General features: G+C 36.3%; 1 protein-coding gene and 1 pseudogene across 2 annotated transcripts in view; one reads left to right on the top strand and one right to left on the bottom strand.

The window, feature by feature from the left end:
• The window catches only part of Brcc3 (BRCA1/BRCA2-containing complex subunit 3), a 117,852-nt gene that overhangs the window by 90,960 nt on the left and 5,420 nt on the right, over positions 1-21,472 (bottom strand). For both annotated transcript variants that reach the window (XM_052742826.1, XM_052742819.1), the window contains 4 exons: positions 20,092-20,211; positions 11,202-11,289; positions 10,694-10,782; positions 8,891-8,946 (listed from right to left, as the gene is read on the bottom strand). In XM_052742826.1, coding sequence (XP_052598786.1) covers positions 8,891-8,946; positions 10,694-10,782; positions 11,202-11,289; positions 20,092-20,211 — 353 coding nt within the window. The remainder of the gene's footprint in view (positions 1-8,890; positions 8,947-10,693; positions 10,783-11,201; positions 11,290-20,091; positions 20,212-21,472) is intronic.
• On the top strand, positions 2,204-2,303 carry LOC128118441 (uncharacterized; annotated as a pseudogene).

Here is a 21,472-nt window from a genome sequence, read left to right as displayed (position 1 = left end):
AAATGCCAATGAAATAAAAAGGACTATAAGAGGATATTATAAACAATTGTATACCAATAAATTGAGTAACAACTGTAACATAATACTCTGTAATAAAAAAGTTTATTGTTCAGGCTGGAGAGATGGCTCAGCAGTTAAGAGCACTACCTGCTCTTCCAGAGATCCTTAGTTCAATTCCCAGCAACCACATGGTGGCTCACAACCAACTATAGTAGGACCATATGACCTCTTCTAGCATAAAGGAATACATGCACATAGAGCACTCATATACATAAAATAAATAAATCAAACTTTTAAAAAGTTTATTTTTTTAAACTTTTATTTTTATTTATTTTATGTTTATGTGTGTTTTGCCTGCATAAATATCTGTGCACCACATGCGTGAAGTAACCATGAAGGCCAGAATAAATTGATGGATCTTTGGAACTGGAATTATGGACAGTTGTGAGCCAACTCACAATGTGAGTGCTGGGAATCAGGGCAGGATCACCCCAGTCTTTTGGACGAGTTTTGCTCTTAACTACTGAGCAATCTGTCCAACCCCTAGTTTTTTGGTTTACTTAAATGTTGAGGAAATATTTCATGAGGAAATAGTAGTTATCTGTGTAGTTAACTGAGGTACCAATTTCTGAACACTCAAATATAATTTTTGAAGACACACTTGAACTTTAAATATAATGGTCCTTACTCTGTCCCCAGAATTAGTGTCTTTCTGGAACCAAAATACAATGAATTCTCCATCAAGCCATGTGATGAGAATGGTCAATGGTGGAGTCAGCAGACATTCACTATGAGACCTGGATTCTGTATGAACCCTCCACCAACAATTTCCAAAGACAAGGCACTAGTGAAATTGTAAACAGACCAAATGAATAATCTTTTAAAAAGTAACCTTTTAAAAAATGATTAGAGAGCCGGGCGGTGGTGGCGCACGCCTTTAATTCCAGCACTCGGGAGGCAGAGCCAAGCGGATCTCTGTAAGTTCGAGGCCAGCCTGGGCTACCAAGTGAGTCCCAGGAAAGGCGCAAAGCTACACAGAGAAACCCTGTCTCAAAAAAAACAAAACAAAACAAAAAAATGATTAGAACCAGGTTCAGTGTCTCATTTCTGTAATCCCAATTACTTGAGAAGGAGAGACAGCTCTTAAATTCAAGTTCCTCCTGCGCAACTTAGCAAAACTCTGTCTCAAAATAAAATTTCAAAAGGGGAATGGAGATGTGGCTCAGTTGATAAAGTACTTGCTTAATGTGTGTGAAGCCCTGGATTTGATTCCCAGCACTGCATAAACCAGCAGTGGTAGCACATACCTGTCAGCCCAGCACATTGGAAGGTTTAGGCAAAAGGATGAATGAATGAATGATCTGTTAATCATATAAAAAGGATATGCCCTCCTTACAACTCTGTAATATAAAAACATCTCTCCCAGAGCCCTCAACTCTACTGAACTCAGTGCAGGAGCCAGTCAAGTTGGGAGTGAAACATCTGATATTTTAGATGATTATCCTGTCCCTTCCAATCAAGAACATTGAGAACAAAGCTAATTATTTGATTCAGTTAGTGCCATTATTATTTATCTAACGAATACTTACAGAAATCATGTTTGTTTTTTTATCTGAAATACAACATAGCCTTTATGTACCTATTTTCAAGGACTAGGTTCTACATATCCAATACTACTAAGTATTCTACGCCAACATATCTTTAGTACGCAGTATTATAAAGGGTTCTTTTTTTAAAATTACGTGTGTGTGTGTGTGTGTGTGTGTGTGTGTGTGTGTATTTGTGCAGAGATCAGAAGACAACTTGCATGAGCTGGTTCTATCCTTCTACCACATGGGTCTCAGGGATCAAACTCAAGATGCTAGGCTTAGCAGCAAGTACCTTTACCCACTGAGCCACCTCACTGGCCCAAGGACTCTTTTTTTTAAATTGGCCTCACGTTTTGAATACATTTCATATATTAGTTGCTGCTACCAAATTAAAATACAGTTCTTCTCTTCTCCCTTCTTTCTCTCTTTTCTAAGAGTTTCACTCTGTAGCCCAGGCTAGTTTTAAACTTGTGGCAATACTTTTCCCTTGGCCTCCCACATGCTGGGACTTTAAGTATGAGCCACCATACCGCACTCAGCTCAGCATGGTTAACTTCTAATTACAAAAGTATTAATAACAAAAATAAATTAATAAATAAGACAAAAAAGTTAAAGTGTTCATTTTGGCAGCACATATACTAAATGATACAGAGAAGATTAGTATGGCCCCTGCACAAGGGTGACACACAAACTCATGAAGCGTTCCATACTTACAAATAAATAAATAAATGACAATAATTACCCATATACTCATGATTATGGGGTGCCAGAGTCACTACCATTTATGGAACACTGGCATGTGCCAAATACAAATAATGGTAAATATTTGATCTGCATTATCTCAATTAAGTCTCACAACACGCATGCAATACCACCTACGTTTATTTATTTATCTCTTATTTTTTACTTTTAAAGATTTTTTTTTTATGTGTCTGAGTATTTTGCCTACATGTATGCCTGTTCACCACAGTGTACTTGGTACCCACGGAGATGATAAGAGAGCATCAGATCCCCTGGAACTGAAGTAGCAGATGATTGTGAGCCATTGTGTAGGTGTTGGGAGACTGAACCTAGGTACTCTACAAGAGCAGCAAGTGCTCTTAACTACTGATCCACTTCTCCAGTCCATTACCTCTTTTACAAATACAAAAATCAGATGTTTAGCTGGGTATGGTGTCACATGCCTTTAATCCCAGCACTTGGGAGGCAGAGGCAGAGGCAGATTGATCTCTGTGAGTTTGAAGCCAGCCTGGTCTACATTTTGAGTTCCAGGACAGCCAAGGGTTACACAGTGAGACACTGTCTCAAGAAAAAAAAATCAGATGTTTAGAAAACTGCACTAACTTTGATAATTCACAGACACAAGGATAAGTAGACCATATATTTAGTCTTCAAAGTCAGGCTGTTGGACTCCAGAGTGTGAGTTATAATTGCTGCAACACATTCATAAATTTTTGTGTTTCCATTCTGTCTTGTATCCAACACAAATATAACTGTTATAATTTTGGGCCAGGCTTGTATATATAATGTCAACATTCAGGAAGCAGGATCAGGAGGACTGTCACAAGTTTGAGGCCAGCCTGGTCTATACAGTGAGACCTGGCTTTAAATAACAATAAAATAAATTGTCCTTCAGAAAGACTAGAGCAGCTGGGAGTCCCATTTACCACCAGCAATACAGAACAGCAGCCACATCCAAACTGATCATTACTTAAAGCAAAACTAAAATAACACTATGTCAATTTGACAGGGAAAGCAACATGTTATCACTAATTTATAGCTTAAAAATAAAACCTTTGTTTTAACAAATAATTTCTGCCATCTACTGTCATCCATGCTTTCATTTCAATTGAAGATTTCTGAATTGTTATATGGTCAAACCTGTCAATCTTCCACCATGCACAATTCCTTTGATGTATATACTTAAAAAACCTATCAGTAATTCATATGTTCTTCAGTTCTCCACTTAGAGCTATCTCAACTTTTTGTTGGAACATAGCCAGTTAAAATTGAAACTCATCTGCAGATGAGTATGAGCAGATAAACACTTCTACCTTATTTCTTTCTAATATTTTATAAAAAGGTCAAAATGAAAAAAAAACAATTTTCTATGAAACATTTGAAGACTTCTTCCATTGACCTAAAAAGAAATAGCCATCAGAATGAATGAAACAGTAGAATGCTGTGGGATGGTCTGTATGTCAAATTGCTCTGATTGGTGAATAAATAAAACACTGATTGGCCAGTGGCCAGGCAGGAAGTATAGGTGGGACTAACAGAGAGGAGAATTGAGAGAACAGGAAGGCGGAGGGAGATACTGCCAGCCGCCGCCATGACAAACAGCATGTGAAGATGCCAGTAAGCCACGAGGCAAGGTATAGATTTATAGAAATGGATTAATTTAAGATATAAGAACAGTTAGCAAGAAGCCTGCCACGGCCATACAGTTTGTAAGCAATATAAGTCTCTGTGTTTACTTGGTTGGGTCTGAGTGGCTGTGGGACTGGCGGGTGAGAGAGATTTGTCCTGACTGTGGGCCAGGCAGAAAAACTCTAGCTACAGTAGAATGAAATTTCAGTAGTTCTTGGTCTTATGTCAATGCTTTCTTGATTGGGTCAAGTTTCTACAATATATTGTTACCCACCCCAAATTTGTTAAATGGGTGTTTGGAATTCCCTATAGCGTTTTCTGACTGGAAGAGTATCCAGGTGTCATTCATCACATTCTTCCCATGTTCTGAATCAACTGCAGTCACCTGTCTTTACAACTAGAATCAAATAAGGGGCACAGGAAAAACTGAGCAAACCTGTCTAGTGCTCCATCTAAGTGTTCATTAGAAACATTAAAATAGTAATTGGTATGCTCTCCACTAGAAAAGCCATTTTGACTTGGACCATGTTCATTAAGAAACTGATTATATTCATTTCTTTAGGATATTTACCAAACAGCATATGTTTGGAATAAGCCAGGAATATTTGGAGAGTCTGACAATGAATCTATGTTCATAAGTACTGCTGATGACTTGTCTGTGGTGGGATCAATGATTAGAACCACTTTGATACCACTAACCAATTCTAGTCCATGATATTCTTGATAATCTTGGTCTTCTATTCTCTGGATAAGAGAATTATCCATTTTGCTATGGAGGCATCTCCCCAGTCCCTTATTATTGTTTCATTTTTTATTTTTTTTACTATCTCTAAATCTATAGTCATGTCAACTATTTCATTATTATATTATATTGGTAATTCATGTCTCTCATCTCTTTTCCAAGACAGAATCCCACTGTGTAGCTATATAGTCTACGCTAGCCTTGAACTCACAGAGATGCACCTAACTCTGCCTTCTGAGTGTGTGATTAAAGGTGTGCACCACCATGTCTGGCTCACTCATCTTTTTATTGATAATTTGTCTTTATTGTTTTTGACTTTTTGAGACAGGATCCCATGTAGCCCAGATTGGCATTGGACTTGCTTTGCAGCCAGGGTAATTTTGAACTTCTGATTCTCTTGCCTCTACCTGCCAAATACTGGTAGAGTATAGTTATTTACCACCAAATACAGTATTAAGACTTGTTTGAGACTGGGTTTGGCAATGATCTCATGGTGTGGCCTAGGCTGGACCATAACTCATTATGTAACTGAGATTTTCTTTGAACTCACTGCAATCCTCCAGAGTCAGCCTCCTAAGTGTTTGGATTACAGGAATGAACTATTATGTCCAATGCTAAGATTTCTTTCATAATATTCGAGATAGTGTACCTTTATCAGTTATAAAATTGGCAAATATTTTCAACCTTATAGGCTGTCTTTTCACTTTCTTAATATCTTTTCACACACAAGTTTTATGTTTTGCAAATGTATCTATTCTGTTATTCATGTTTTGCTGTCACATTTATGAAAACTTGTCATATTGCAAAACTCAAATGTCATGAAGATTTAACCTATGTTTTCTTCTAAGTGTTCATGGTATTAGCTTGCACATTTAGTTCACTGGTTTATCTGTAGTCAATTTCTAAATATGCTATGAGGTAGGGGTCCAACTTAACTGTTCTGTATATAGAGTTATCAAAGCACCACTCAGAAGAAAATATTCGCTTCTTGTTCAATGACATTGACACCCTTGCTGAAAGCTGATTTTATTTTATTTTGGGTCTCTCAGTTTGTTCCATTGGTCTATATCTATATTCTAGTTTCATACTACGTAAGTTTTAAAAACTTATTTCTCTGATTTCATCTTTTTATCAATATTAGTTATTCCATGCCTCTTAGATTTTATAATTATCTTTTCCATGTCTGTAACAAAAAGGACCTTTGTAATTATATAAGTATTTCATTGACTCTAGATATCTTTGTGGAGTATTTTCATTTAACAGTATCAAGTCTTTCAGTATATCATTGTGTTAGTTTTTGTTTACTTGATAAAAAACTAGAGTAACCTGAGAAGAGGGAACCTTAATCAAAAAACTGCATTCATCATATTGGCCTGTGGGAATATCAGTGGAAGCAATTTCTTGATTAATGATTGATGTGGGATGACCCAGCCCACTGTGGATGATACTACTCCTGGGCAGGTAGTCCTTGGTGCTATAAGAAAACAGGCTGAGAAAGCCAGTAAGCCACACTTCTCCATGTCCTCTGCACCAGTTTCTGCTCTAGGTTCTTATCTTGAATTCCTGCATTATTTTCCTTCAATAATAGAAGGCAAGATATAAGGTGAAACAAACCATTCCACCCCCAAATTATTTTTGTCATTGTTTTATCACTGAAACAAAGAAGTAAACTCAATCATATACATATAAGTATATATGTATATTCTTTTATTTCTTTAAGTACTTTCTAGTTTTTTTTTTTTTTTTTTTTTTTTTTTTTTTTTTTTTTTTTTTTCGTTTTTCGAGACAGGGTTTCTCTGTGTAGCTTTGCGCCTTTCCTGGAACTCACTTGGTAGCCCAGGCTGGCCTCGAACTCACAGAGATCCGCCTGGCTCTGCCTCCCGAGTGCTGGGATTAAAGGCGTGCGCCACCACCGCCCGGCACTTTCTAGTTTTAATGGATCAAGTTTCTCCTTGCCTTGGTTAAATTTTCTCTTACATATTTTACTAAATTTAATGTTATTTTAAATGGAATTGTTTTCCCATTTTTCTTTTGTGCACTGCTGATAAATAAAAACTGATTTTGTGCTTTGAACATGAACCATGAAACTTTGCTTGTCTAACTTTGATGCTGAACCTGTTGCTCTCGATAGAACTACGAGTTCAATGCTGAATAACAGTGGCAAATGTTTATTCTATTTCTGTTGTTATGTGACAAACTTATTTGTCAACAGTGAGTATAACAGCTAATTTAGAGTTTTAATAAATGCCCATAAATGTTGTAGAAGTTCCCTTCTATTTCTAGTTCTCTAAAGAGAGAGGGAGGAATTATAGAGGGATGTGGAAAAAAGTATTTGACATGTGTCCTACTAAGGAAGAGAAAGCTGTAAAGATGATGATACTGATGGATCTGCTTCTGCTAACTATAAGGCCACACTAACCCTGAATTCAGGACTTCTGCCTCAATTCTCCTAACTATTATTAAGAATAAAACATTTCAGACAAGTAGGACTCAAAAAATGTCTCACCATTCTTAGGAACTTACTAGAGGATCTCTTCAGCAAAATGACAATGAATCAAGAATACAAACTATAATGGATAAAACTCAGGAGTAAAGAAACCAGCCCCCCATCACCCTGAATATCAGTTGAGCAACAAGCCTAAGGGAGATGTCAGATGAGGATAGGATGATTTCATGGAGTAATCCTTAAAATGTAGGGATTCCAAGTGTTTTCATACTATTTCTAAGAGTTTAGAACTCAAGGAAGTGATAAAAATGAGGGAGAAAATCTATTCAAAACATTATGTAAAAGCAAAGCAAAAAACAAAAAAACAAAAAACAAAACCTATGCAAAAAAAAGCAGAATCATCATAGTATACTAGTTGACATTAGTTAGTTGAAGAGGGAATAATATTTACCTAAGTACAATGATGAAATTTATTTTTTATTATAATTAATCAATATACAAAACATATACAATGAAATTATGATTATAATCTTGAGCACAGATGTTTGTAACTATGAAAATTTAGTAATCATGAAGAGCGAAATCAATATTGTCTAATATCAATTGTTAATACAATACAAAGGCAAACTTTAAGTGGGTCTGAAAAGCCCAACACAGAGGAGGCACAGGCAGCAGGATTACAAGCTCAGACTGGAGTACATAAGACCCTGTCTCAAAACACAAAAATAAAAAGCAAACTTCATTAGAGATCAGAAAAAAATGAAAAAAATAGTAGCTACATTTTGGAGAATGGAAGTGGGATGGTATCAGTGATCATCACCTTTATTTGTGACAGCAAGATAAAAACAATAACAGTAGGTAGAGTTTAGGTTGTTTGTTTTGTTTTATTTTTTGTTTTTTGAGACAGGATATTACTATATAGCCCTAGTTGGCCTGAAACTCACAGAGATATACCTGCTTCTGCTTCCTCCGTACTGAGTGGGAAGGTGGGATTAAAAGCACACACCACCATGCCCAGCAATAGATTACTATGGGGTTTTTGTTTGTTTTTTATTATATTGGTGTTTTGCCTGCATGTATGTCTGTGCAAGGGTGTCAGATCCCCTGGAACTGGAGCTACAGACAGCTATAAGCTGCCATGTAGGTGCTGGTAATTGAACCTGGGTCCTCTGGAAAAGTAGTCAGTGTTCTTTACCACTGAGCCATCTCTCCAGCCCCTGCTTACTATATTTTAATGAGAAAATTAATCTATACAAACATTTAAATGAAATATTATAATTTTGAAATGACTTTTTTGGCAGGAAGGCAAGAGTTACATTTCCATGGTAAATGTTTGCCTAGTATTAATGGGGCCCCGGGTTCCATCCTTAGCAACACTGAAAATGTTTATGTAGCAACAGAGAAGTATCTACAAAAATCTCTAAATTTCTTCACATTTGGTCTTTGTTTTAGAATACACCAGAGAAAGGGAAACTAGCAGTACAACACGATTTGGGAAATGTAGACCAAGACTATGGTGATATAGCTATAACAAAGAAACTATGTATCTGGCTAAAGCTTCCTAGACTTTTACAATACCCAAACTGGTGAAGAAATTCTAATTTTTCTTAGAAATGTTAGTAGGTAAGAGTAGAAATATAGTACTATTAGTGTCTTACTAATGAAAAAAATTAAATGAAACAGAACAATCAATTCCATGACTAGGCATTTGTCCCTCAATAATAACATCTCTGTCATACTTACTCTGAGCTTTTTTGGGCTTGTATGGATTGGAAGCAAGTGTAGAGTACCCGACCAGTCTATGAAAAAAAAAATAGAAAGGAAATGTCATACACAAAAGGATTCATTTTGTTGTTATTTTTTTTGAGACATTATATCTGGATGTCTTTACAGGGTACACTATAGTATTCAATATAGATATACAATGTGGAATAATTGACTCAGTATAACAAGCATTTCTGTCTTTAACCATTAATCATTTTTTTGTTTGTTTTTTGAGACAAAAAGGTATAGCCTTGGCTGTCCTGGAGGTCGATCTCTAGACTAGGCTGGCTTCAAACTCTCAGAGATCCACCTGCCTCTGACTCCTGAGTGCTGGGATTAAAGGCATGAGCCACCACCACCTGGTGTACCAGTAATCATTTTTGTGTTGGAAATTTCATAGCAATTTAGTAGACTCTAACTTAAAACTCAAAGGCTTTTATGGACATATTAGGCTAAAAGAGATTCCAAAGATTATAGAATATGCCATAAATAAATCAATTTCTGTGAGAAGAATCATATACACAATCAATACAAGTCCAGCCAAACATCTTCTCATAAGATAGAATTATTAATAAATATGAGAACCAGGAAAGTGATTAACCTCATTTATTATTTATGATGACAACAAGTAAATTAAAAGTGAAAAAACCAAAAGCATTTCAAAAATAATTATAAAATTCCAAATATTGAATTCTAGTGTTTCTGGAAGACAATGAATTGCTGTGGGATGTTCTGTATGGCAAATGTGTTGCTGATTAGTCAATAAATAAATCACTGATTGGCCATTGGCTAGGCAGGAAGTATAGGCAGGACAAGGAGGAGAATAAAGCTGGGAAGTGGAAGGCTGAGTCAGAGAGACACTGCCAGCCGCCACGATGACAAACAGCATGTGAAGATGCCGGTAAGCCACGAGCCATGTGGCAAGGTATAGATTAATGGAAATGGATTAATTTAAGCTGTAAGAACAGTTAGCAAGAAGCCTGCCACGGCCATACAGTTTGTAACCAATATAAGTCTCTGTGTTTACTTGGTCAGGTCTGAGCGGCTGTGGGACTGGCGGGTGACAGATTTGTCCTGACTGTGGGCCAGGCAGGAAAACTCTAGCTACAATGAATTTATGGAAAATATTCATTCTTCACACCATGATCAAAGCTGTATTATCTTTTGCCTAGATTACTGGCAATATCTTCCTAACTGGTTTCTTTGATGCCATTAATTTCACCCTTCCCACTCCAATCCTGTCCAGTCCATTAGCAATATAATACCTAGAGTAATTCTATTAAGACATAAAGTCACCCTGTAATGGCTTCCCAACTCAGAGGCAAAGTAAAGGCCTTACAAAAACTAGTTCCCTTTATATTTTGGGCCTCTTTTAAGGATGACCAAATCAGAATACTTTCAAGAGATAAAAAGGCTAGTGAAATAGGGCATTGCAAAGTAAGTATAAAAATTAAGACTGAGGCAAATTGGAATATATTGTCATGGTTTTCTCTCTACTACAGCCAGACCAACTTCCTTAATGTTACCTGAAAATGCCACACTCACCTTAGGGTGCTTGCACTTGCTATTTCCTCTGTCAAAGATGATCTTCCCCCAAGAAATTACTCAAGACTTGCTCCCTTACCTTCTTCTAATCTTGACTCAATAACCCTTTCCATTGAAAACTTCCTATTAAAATTGCAAAGAGATTTTTCTCTATTCTGTATCTACTCTGTGTACAAACACACACACACATACATACACAAATGTGTATGTACACACATACACTTATACATACAATACCTTTGTGTTTTTGTCTTCTATGAAACAGGAAAAAATAAGTCCTACAAAGCCTTGATCCATCATTTGGTACATGGCTTGTGTACGAACATCTGAAATATAAATAAAAATATTCTGTTAATAACTTATATTTAACAGATTTTATTTAAAGATAACAGTAGTGACTAATTATTAGTTATCTTGTCAACATTCATATTCTACAGGCAAAATAGAGATACTGTAATGATAATATGAATGTCAGAACATATTTTGCCAAGTTAAAGAATATTATGAAAAGTTTGCTATTAAGTAGTAACTCCAGGTGCTTAAGCCAAGAGTAGCCCTACCACAAAATGTAGCACAGAAAAAAAATTGAAAACTTCAGCTATCCCTAAAACTTGATAATTTCCTCTAGACTAGAGATAGGCTTTTTCTTAGAAGGAAATCCTTTTCATGACCATGCTATGTAATGGAAGAAAAATTATATTCATTTGAGGGAAATAAACAAACACTGCAACCTTATAACACTTACCAACATGGGATGGCCAAACGGTTATATGAGGATGGGAATGATACCAGCCAACAACTCTCATGGGACGGCCTGTTAGTTCAGCCAACCTGTATGTTTGTCAAGGTATTTTCAAAATAAGAAAACCCTGATGCTTATAATAAAGGCTCAAAATACATAATTAGGGTCAATGCTCAGAACTTCCAATGTTATTCACTTAAAGTCAGTTTTTTCTTTAAATATAACTCATATTTCTATTACATCGTCTTACTCCAATTGTGCAAATGTTTGGTCATTCAAATCATTACATTCTCTGCAAAAAAGCTTGTTTAAATCTTCAGAATTCATTTATATTCTCAATTTGAGAATCTTTTGTCTTGTCTACTCCCATTTTCAGTAAATAAATAAATGTATGTCTGTGTGTGTGTGTGTGTGTGTGTGTGTGTACAAGCACACATGTATATTCACATCCACTGGTTCACAACCTTCCTAATACTGTGATTCTTTAATACAGTTCCTCATGTTATGGTGACCCCCCCAACCATAGAATTATTTTCATTGCTACTTCATAACTGTAATTTTGTTGCTGTTATGAATCATAAAGTAAATATTTATGGAGCCAGAGGTTTGCCAAAGGGGTCATGATGCACAGGTTGAGAACCATATATGCTGATATGTGTGCACTGTAGGATGGAACAGGCATGCTAGGTAAGTGCTCTACCCCTAAGGAGGTATACTTCAAGCCATAATAATTTTTTAATTTATTTGATTTCTCTATAGCAGGCTGTCAAATGTTAAAAACAGCAAAGTTAAGTAGTTGCAGGGCACATAAAGTCCACAGTTCAGTTTCCCATGTCCTGTAAAATGCTGCTTAATTTTCCTACAAATTACCTATATTAAAACACAACCAATGATTGCCATTTTGACTGACGTGAAGTGGGATCATAACATAATTGATTTACATATCCTTGACGGCTGGATGTTAAACACTTTTGAAATATTTATTGGCTGGTCATGCTTCTTCTTCTAAAAAAGGTCTATTTATTTTTATTTTATCTGTGTGAGTGTTTTACTTGCATGTATGTATGTACCATGTGCATGCCAGGTGCCCAGATGTTTCTTCTTTTGGGAACATGAATCATGAAAGAGAATTTAATGCTATTTTTTCCTAGTTTCAACTCTGTTATAGTTTCTTATTTTTGTATAGATAAGTCAATAAAAATATAATTGAGGAACTGAGGAGGTTAAGAGCACTGGCTGCTCTTCCAGAAGATCTGAGTTCAATTCCCAGCATCCATATGGCAGAGTGCCAGGGGATTTGATGCCCTCTTCTGTCCTCCAAGGCATTGCATGTACATAGTGCATAGACAAACATGCAGGCAAAACACCTATGTGATTGATAATGAAAGTAAAAAAACCTAAGTGAAGCTCCACTGCTTCAGAATGGCCATTCTAACTGTATTGAGATGTATAGAGCTTGGGACTGGGCAATTGTTTGAGTGGCTAGGTTAAACTAGCTGTTTTTATTTGTGAGCTAATTAGAATAGTTATTTAATTTTAAAAAGAGTACGCTGTCTACTCAGTTCATTGTGCATATATTGATTGGCAGGGTTTTCTGGTGTTTAATTTTTGGAATTCTTTATACATTCTAGATATTAACTGCTTGTCTGAAGTATAGCCAGCAAATATTTTCTCCCATTCTATGTATGTATGGGCTGGAGAGATAGATGGCTTAGTGGTTAAAGAGCGCTGGCTGCTTTCCTAGAGAATCCAGGTTTGATTCTGAGCATCCACAGGGCAGCTCACAACCATCTGTAACTTCAGTTCCAGGAGATCCAACACCTTTTTCTAGTTTCATGGGCACCAGGCACACACACACACACACACACACACACACACACACACACACACACACACACATATATGCAGGCAAAATGTCCATATACATAAAATTAAAATTAAATATACACATACACAATACATTTTATACAACTAAGTCTGAGGAACAGTACACTTTTTGAGATAGGATCTCACTATATAGGCCAGGCAGGCCTCAAATTTGCAATCCTCCTGCCTCCACTTCCCACAACCTGGAATTACAGGTGGAACCACCACACCTTACTTAAATGTGCTTTTAATGTTCAAACAACAAGAAAAATTGCTTATTCCTCTAACCTATCTCTTTAGCTGTAGATGGGGAAGAATATTTCACATGGTAGTGAAGAGTAGATGCGGCACTCTGTGTAAGGTGTGTGTGCCTGGCTCCCAGTAAGTGCTGGACAAATAGTAGTTGTAATGGTAAAGTATAGTCGTGTACCCAGCCATTATCTGTTTGAGAATGGGTTGGTTTCCACTTGAATATAACAAGTAATCTCAATAAAAAAAAACATCATTTTCAGAACTATAGGAATTTTTGTTAGGGCAGTTAATTCTGTTTGTTTTTAAAATACACAAAGTAACAATGTTCACTAGATAGGAAACAGATAAAGTGAACCTATGAGATGACTTCCAGACCACACAAGAATAGGGAAGGAAAACAAAAGTCAAGCCGGGTGGACTACTTAGAGCTTAAATGGATCATTAAGTCTAGTAGCTTTCAGGGCAGAGACCATCTTCAAAGAGACAGAACCCTAGATATGTCCAGTGGGTCCCATTTGAGTACTCCACAGGGCACAGAGGAACACAAGTGTGTGAGGGAAGGACCTGAGGCCTAAGAAAAAGTAATTACCCCTTACAAGGGTAATGGTAAGGAACTAATTGGCCCTGAGAAGCAGAATGGGGACCAGCAGTTATTTCCCCCTACACATACCCTGCCAAGGTAGAGAGACATCTTTTAGGAGGCAGGGGGGAAGAGTGCTTAAAGGGTCCTATCTTAGTAGTGACGAAAACCTCCTATACTCAAGAGTTGCTCTGCTCTACAGTTCACCCTGAAAAGGCTCAGATGCTCTCCAAGTTGCTCAACAGAATCCTAGAAGCCAGCTCATGGGTCTGTATAGCAATACAGAAATACTCAGAAAATAAAGAAAAGGTAGACTGTGACATTAAAGCCCACATGGCCAGGATACAAAGTAGCAGCAAATGTAAGGTAAGGAGACAAAGAACACATTTGTGACTGTCAGGCGTAAGGTGTGACAGGGAAACATTGGATGTGACTATGAAAAGGTAGCATAAGAAAATAGTTTTATATCTTTAAAACTTGTATTATATTTTGTGTATGGTTTGTACAGATGCAATGTGCCACAGTGAGCATGTGGAAATCAAAGAACAACTTTTTGTAGTCAATTCTCTACCTTTAAGTGGGTTCCAGGGACAGAAATTAGGTCACTAGGCTTTTGTGGAAGTACCATTACCCATGGAACTATCTCATTGGTCCCCAGTTTTGAAAGTTGACTATTTAGGTGGCTATTTATATCATGTGACAAAGTAGCATAGAACTATAAATATTCTGTCACTGTCAATTTCCTGGTTTCTTTTTATGCTATAATTTTGTATGATATAGCCTACAGGCAAACTGGGTCAAGGTTACAAAGACTTTTCTGTATTATTTTTTAATTCCTAATGGATTTACAAATATTTCAGAAACAGAATTTTTAAAAATGTAAAGGGCAAACAGTCAGGATTAATAAATCAATAAGAAAATATAAAGAGAACTACAATTATATTAGGGAGCACATATAACAGTAAACACTTACATTTCCAAGTAAACAGGAAAAAAATTACTACCCTACTTTCAAAAAGATAATTTTTATAATTTATAAAAATCCTCTTGAAAAATAAAACATTTTCAAACCTATAGAAAAACAAATAAACAGATAATTTAGTAAAAAATATTACCAACTCTTTAAAAAATGAAAACCTAATTTTAAGCTACATGTAATGAAACATATCTTTTTATTACAGCACTCAGGAGGCAGAGGTACATGTGAGTTTGAGGCCAGCCTCGTCTACACAGTGAGTTCTAGGCCAACAAGAGTTAAATAGTGAGACCTTGTCTCCAAAAAAAAAAAAGAAAAGAAAACACAACAACAAAATAAAACAAAACAACAAAAAGCCTAAGTTTACTCATAAGAAAAATATAAGTGAGGTACGGGACAGATAGAGCTACATAGTGAGACCCTGTCTCAAAAAATATGAAAAAAAAGTTGAAAGAAATAAAACTATTTTATTATTGAAACAGAGTCTCACTACATACTCTAGGCTGGCTTCTGCCTTATAAGTACTGTGATTACAGGCATGTGCATCATACCCTAGCTGACAAATTATTTTCCTAGGCAGATTAGCAATAGTGAAACACAGAAGAATCATTTAGATGAGGCATCACATTTGGGGGCCTGTCATGCCACTAATGCCCCAGTTTCACACAGAGATATAACCTTGAAATAGGTGCAGTAACACTACAAGATGACAGCTAGTTTGCTTTGTAGTTTTTCATAAAGTAATTAATAGCATTTGTGGTCAGGTTTATTTTCTCTATAGAGATCATCACACCATTTGGGATTCAATAGAATGTGTGTATAAGTGCATACTCTAGAAAATGTTAGCAAAGTTTTCAGAGCTTTGGTTGGTAAAAATGTACCTGATGAAGAAGTATCTCAACAATTGGATCAGTCAAATTCTTGAATTAATTTCCTCAATAAGGACCATGCAAAGGTTGAAAGGTAGGGAAGATGAAACCAAGCAGGCCATGTTAGGAGAATCTGTTGATAATTCTTCCATACTAATATAAGATTTTGAGTGGCAGTTAAGACTTGCACTTTCTGGTGACAAGGTTGCTACATTAGGAGCTGGAGAGACAGCTTAGTGGTTAAGAATCTATACTGTACTTGCAGAAGATGTGGGTTTATTTCCCAGCACCCACATCAGGAAATTCACAACTGCCTGTAACCCCAGCTCCAAGGGATCCAATGTCTTCTTCTGAACTTTTCAGGCACCTGCATTCACATGTGGTATATATATACTCACACATAAAATAATAAAATATATAAAATTTATATTTATATATTTAAAGATATATATTTGTAAAATTATATATTTTAAGATTGTTGATTTACAAATGTCATCATGATGTAAAATTAAGTAAACTATATTTTGTTGACATAAGTAAAGATGCTTTAGACTCTAACAAATTCTTTAGACGTGGCAAATAAGATGGCCCTGCAGTTTAAATATCCAGAAATGATGAATACCCATGCTAGCAGATTTCAGTGCTCCAACTTACACAGCAGAGTGACTACTGTGTTCAGAAATCCTGTAATGATTGACAGGTACACCAGGATAAGAAACCAGCAGTGATGATATTGCCAAGATAAAAATCTATCGATGTCCTAAAGGAACAGGAGATTTCATGATGGACAGAAAATACATAAAAGGAAAGGTGAAAAAAGCTACAGGAGGGATTGAAGAGATGTCTAAGTGGTTAAGAGCTCTAGCTGCTTTTCCACAGGACCCAGGTTCATAAACTCCAGTTTCAGGGGATATGACACTCTCCTCTGGCCTCCTTGGGCACCAGGCACACATGTGGTACATATATATGCAGGCAAAATGCCCATAAACTTAAAATAAAAACAAATACAACTTTTTGAAAAAGCTATAATAGCATTTTTCATGACTATTTTATCTAGTCATGAAAATACTTAAGAAATTTGTGTAAATAATTCTACTATAAGCTAAAAATTGGCTCAAAAGTAATATAAATGCACAAAGCATGTAAATATACTTGAATATGAAATATTATGTGACTAGAAAATAAGGAAATATATTTTTACATATAATCAATCCATGCTCCTTGAAAAAAGTATTTTTAAAAGGTTGTATATAAGCTAGAATATTCTATGCCTTATTTATATTTCAAAGTATTACAAAATCCAAAATTTAATAGAGAAAAACTTGATGAGACATCAACAAAATACTCTAAATACATATAAAAACTTCAAATTCTAAAATCTAAACACAGGAAAAAGAAAGTAACTTTATTGCTTTTGTATTTCCTGTCTGACTGGGAGACTATACTCCAAGTAATAAGAACATATTGTTAGGCCAGCTGATGGTGGCACACATTTTTAATCCCAGCACTTGGGAAGCAGAGGCAGGTTTGAGGTCAGCCTGGTCAACAGAGTGAGTTCTAAAGACAGCCAGGGCTATACAAACTCTGTCTTGAAAAACCAAAAAATAAATAAATATATTTTGTTATTGATTTCTAATGAATTGTTAACATAGAAATATGTTAAATTCAATATATTAACAATTTATTACAAAATGGACCTACAGCCAGGAGTTGGTGGTACATGCCTTTAATACCAGCACTCAGGAGACAGAAGCAGGCTGATCTCTGTGAGTTCAAGGCCAGCCTGATCTACAAAGTGAGTTCTAGGACTGCCAGGGCTGTTACACAGAGAGACCTTGTCTTGAAAAACAAACAAATAAAAATCCCCCCAAAACAAAATGGGCCTATAGATAACAAAGACTGTTAAATTTAAATATAAATCATAAAATTTAATATAAATAGTATGTATGCATAGTGTTAACTTTAAAAGTATACAAAGGAGCCAGGATTGATGCAGCTGATATCTGCAATCCCAGCACTAAAGAAGTGGAGGCCAGACTAGACAAGGCTACAGAATAAGACCTTCTCTTAAAAAGCCCCAAATTAAAAAGTATAAAATGTATTTTAAAATTCATTTTCTCCATCTTATGCACAGACAGGACCAGGACAAGATTAACTTAATCTGGTAGAACAATAAACCATTGGAGGCACTGATATAAAGTTAACTTGCCATAGATAAGGTATGGAACTCAGACTACAGGAAACAAATAATTCTTTGGTTATCTTTAACATGGCATCATGTGTTCAGTTCTCTTCATGACATTTTCTGAGAGAAAGGTTCACAAACTAATCTTTTCAGGGATAGAGACCAAGATAGTGAACAACCTAGAAATTAGAAAAACTGGAAGGGCAGGAAGGAATGGAGCCAATGTGTAGAAAGTATGATGGGAGGCAAAAGGTACTGCATATAGAGCTCACTGTAGAGTGATTTACCCTAGGTCCTGTGGACATTTACAAGTATGACTGTCCAAAATTTTTATTTCTTCCAATAAAAGAAACAGTAAGAAATGAAATTCTGATTAACCTGGGATGAAGAAATGGCTCAGTTTACAAAGTACTTGCTCTTTAAGTGCATGCTCTTGAGTTCCATCCCCAGAACTTGTAACCTAGTCAGAATGGCTATCATCAAGTAAACAAATAACAGGCCTGGACAGATTGCTCAGTGGTTAAGATTACTTGCTGCTCTTGCAGAGGATCCAGATTCAGTTCCCAGCACTTACACGGTGGCTCACAGTCATCTATCTGTAACTCTGGTTCCAGGAGACTTAATGCCTTTTGACCTCTGCAGGCACCAGGCACACGTGGTGCACATACATACATGCAAACAAAACATTCATATACATAAATAAAACTTAATTTAAAAAAGAAAACAAATGACAACAAATACTGGCAAGGTTTTAGAGGAAAAGGAACTATTGGTGGGAGTGTAAACTGGTACCATGTCGAAGGAAATCAGTATGAAGGATCCTCAAACATATAACTCAAATATAACTACCATATGACCAAGCTATACCACTCCTAAGCATATATTCCAAAAGCCCCATAGCTTACTACTGAGATACTTGCACACTCATGCTCACTGCTGCTCTATTCACAACAGCAAGGAAATGAAAGCAGCCTAGATGTCGTCAACTAATGAATGGATAATTAAAATGTGGTGGAGTTAGAAAATATGGTGATATTTTATTTGTACTGAAATGTGATTTTATTTGTATGTTAATAAATAAAGTTGCCTGGAGGTCAGAGCTAATAGCAAGCCATAGCAGAAGTCTGACAGTGGTAGCACACACCTTTAATCCCGATCACATGACAGGCAGAGTCTGTGTGTGTTCAAGGATACCACCAGCATGGAGACACACACCTTTAATCTCAATACCAACCACAGAAGACCTGGAGGTCTGTATAGATAGGCAGTGATGAGGAGGTCATGTGGTTGTGTTTACAACCAATGAGAAGGCAGAACAGAAAGTCTATAAAAAGGCAGACAAAGGAAGGAGCTCTCTTGTGGAGGGAAGGACAAGAACGGCAGTGAAGGGTAAGGTTTTTAGCGCTTAGCTATTACTCTGACCTCTTGGGCTTTCATCTCTGCATTGGCTCTGTGTTTCTTATTTAACAAGACGGTTACATCTACAAGAAAATATTATATTGAGTGAGGTAACCAAGACCCAGAAAGACAAACAGCATATGTTCTTTTTCATATGTGGGTCCTAGCTTTTAATTTTTATATATGTGTATTTTTGTGGGAATGAATGAGGAATAAATGTGTGTAGAAGTGAGGAAACCAGAAAGAGGCTTATGAGGGGCAGGAATAGGGCTTTAAGGAAGCACAATGAGGAGGGTAATAGAACATATGTGGAAGCAGGAAGAAAATACTGAGGAGAGATTTAAGTGCGGGTGGGGGGGCAGGGAGATGGTGGAGCAGAGGGAATGGAGGGAGGGGAAACTGAACGTAAGCATGTAGGAAAATATCATGTGGAAACTTGCTACTTTGTAAAGCACAACTTTTTTAACGGTAGAAAGTGTTTAAGAAACAATATCTGAATACACACACACACACACACACACACAAGAGAGAGAGAGGGAGAGAGAGAGAGAGAGAGAGAGAGAGAGAGAGAGAGAGAGAGAGAGAGAGAAAGGGGGGAGAGAGAGAGAGAGAGAATATGAATTAGATCTAAAAGGTCAATATGAAAACCAGAGAACATTCACCAAGGAGAAAATTTATGAAACCACCTAAAGTAAGATGACTCTAGCAATTGCATCAGTGTGGCCCAGAAGCCCCACAGCACACAAAGCATCTAATAGTAAGGATATTTCTGCCTCTGTTGAGGCTGCAGACAACTGCTCTGGAGAAATTTCTACACGGTCCTTTCTCTTATCAGAACGTCGCAAGATGATGACAGAATGGATGTGAACAATTCTGATGGTATCCATCTAAAGGAAAATCCAAAGAAATGGTTATTTCTCTCTTTGGCCAATTACATTTCTCTCTCCAATTTCCTGTAATTATAGGATTACATTTTATTAAAGTAGCAGTAGAGAATTTCAGTTTTGAAAACTGATGCTTTTCTTATTAATGATGCAATATTATATATATATTTAAATTTATATTGTATTCTTGAGGCAGTTTCATATAGTCTAGGTTGGCCTTCAACTTGCTGTGTAGCTGGAGCTGGGCTTAAACTCCTGATCCTCCTGCCTGTACCTCCAAAGTGCTGGCATTACAGGCATGCATCACTATTCCTAGTTAATAAATGTTTTCAATATACCATATCCCAATCAAGATACATATTTCATAGTATTTAGATCAAGGATGTACTTTTTGAATAATCATCTAAGATGTGCAAAATGCATTATCATATGAAGAAATATAAAACTGTTTAAATGCTAATAATATGGTTAAGGAGAAAGTATTGTACATGAAACTACACTAAAATAATGGAGAAAATCAATGTTAGAGGAAATCAGAAGTGTCACTTACATTAGAAAAAAGTTAATCATAGAGAAGGTAGGTAAATGTATGTATTTGTTGATTGCTGTGCATGGACATATAGAATTCCTACAGTTGCCATGTAGGTATATAAGCTACAGAGAGGTAAAGTGTGAGTAAAATGTTTGGGAGACAGGTTGGTTAACTGATGTAGTTGTATAGCTTGAGGTGGAATGGAAGATAGTAGGGCTAAGAAAAGACAGAATGAAAGGATGTACGAAGTTTCTAATATCAGGTAGTAGATTTCAGGATGAACTAGAAGGAAATTAAATATGGCAATGTTTTTCTGGTAGTATTTAAGCTTTGGCTCAAACAGAATCAGTTTGGAAACCATCAACAAAATTTTCATGAAGTAACAAAAAAAGTATGGAGAGTGGGGCCAGAGGTCTGGGCCCAAATCAAGAGGGGTGTCTACATTTAGAACAGTGTAGAGTAAAAAGGAGAAGAAAGACAAATAAGACATAAAGAGCAATGAAATGGTTCGAGTTTGGGATTGAGGTGGGGGCAGTTGGCTTTCAATGACAGAAGTGGCAAGATAAAGATGAAATCTGAGAGGAAGTTTTTGACATAAGCTATGATCTCCCTACTGTACAATATAAAATCCATTAGGCACAGCTCTTAAAATATGTTAAGTCTGATTTTAAATGAAACATAAATATGATGCTCACTGTAATTAAAAGGCTTAATTCAAAAAAGGGGAGGGGG

This window comes from Peromyscus californicus, unplaced genomic scaffold, assembly GCF_007827085.1.
Source record: "Peromyscus californicus insignis strain IS unplaced genomic scaffold, ASM782708v3 Scaffold_10__1_contigs__length_136768540, whole genome shotgun sequence".
In the NCBI taxonomy this organism is placed as follows: domain Eukaryota; kingdom Metazoa; phylum Chordata; class Mammalia; order Rodentia; family Cricetidae; genus Peromyscus; species Peromyscus californicus.
This window is presented reverse-complemented; position numbering and strand designations above follow the sequence as displayed.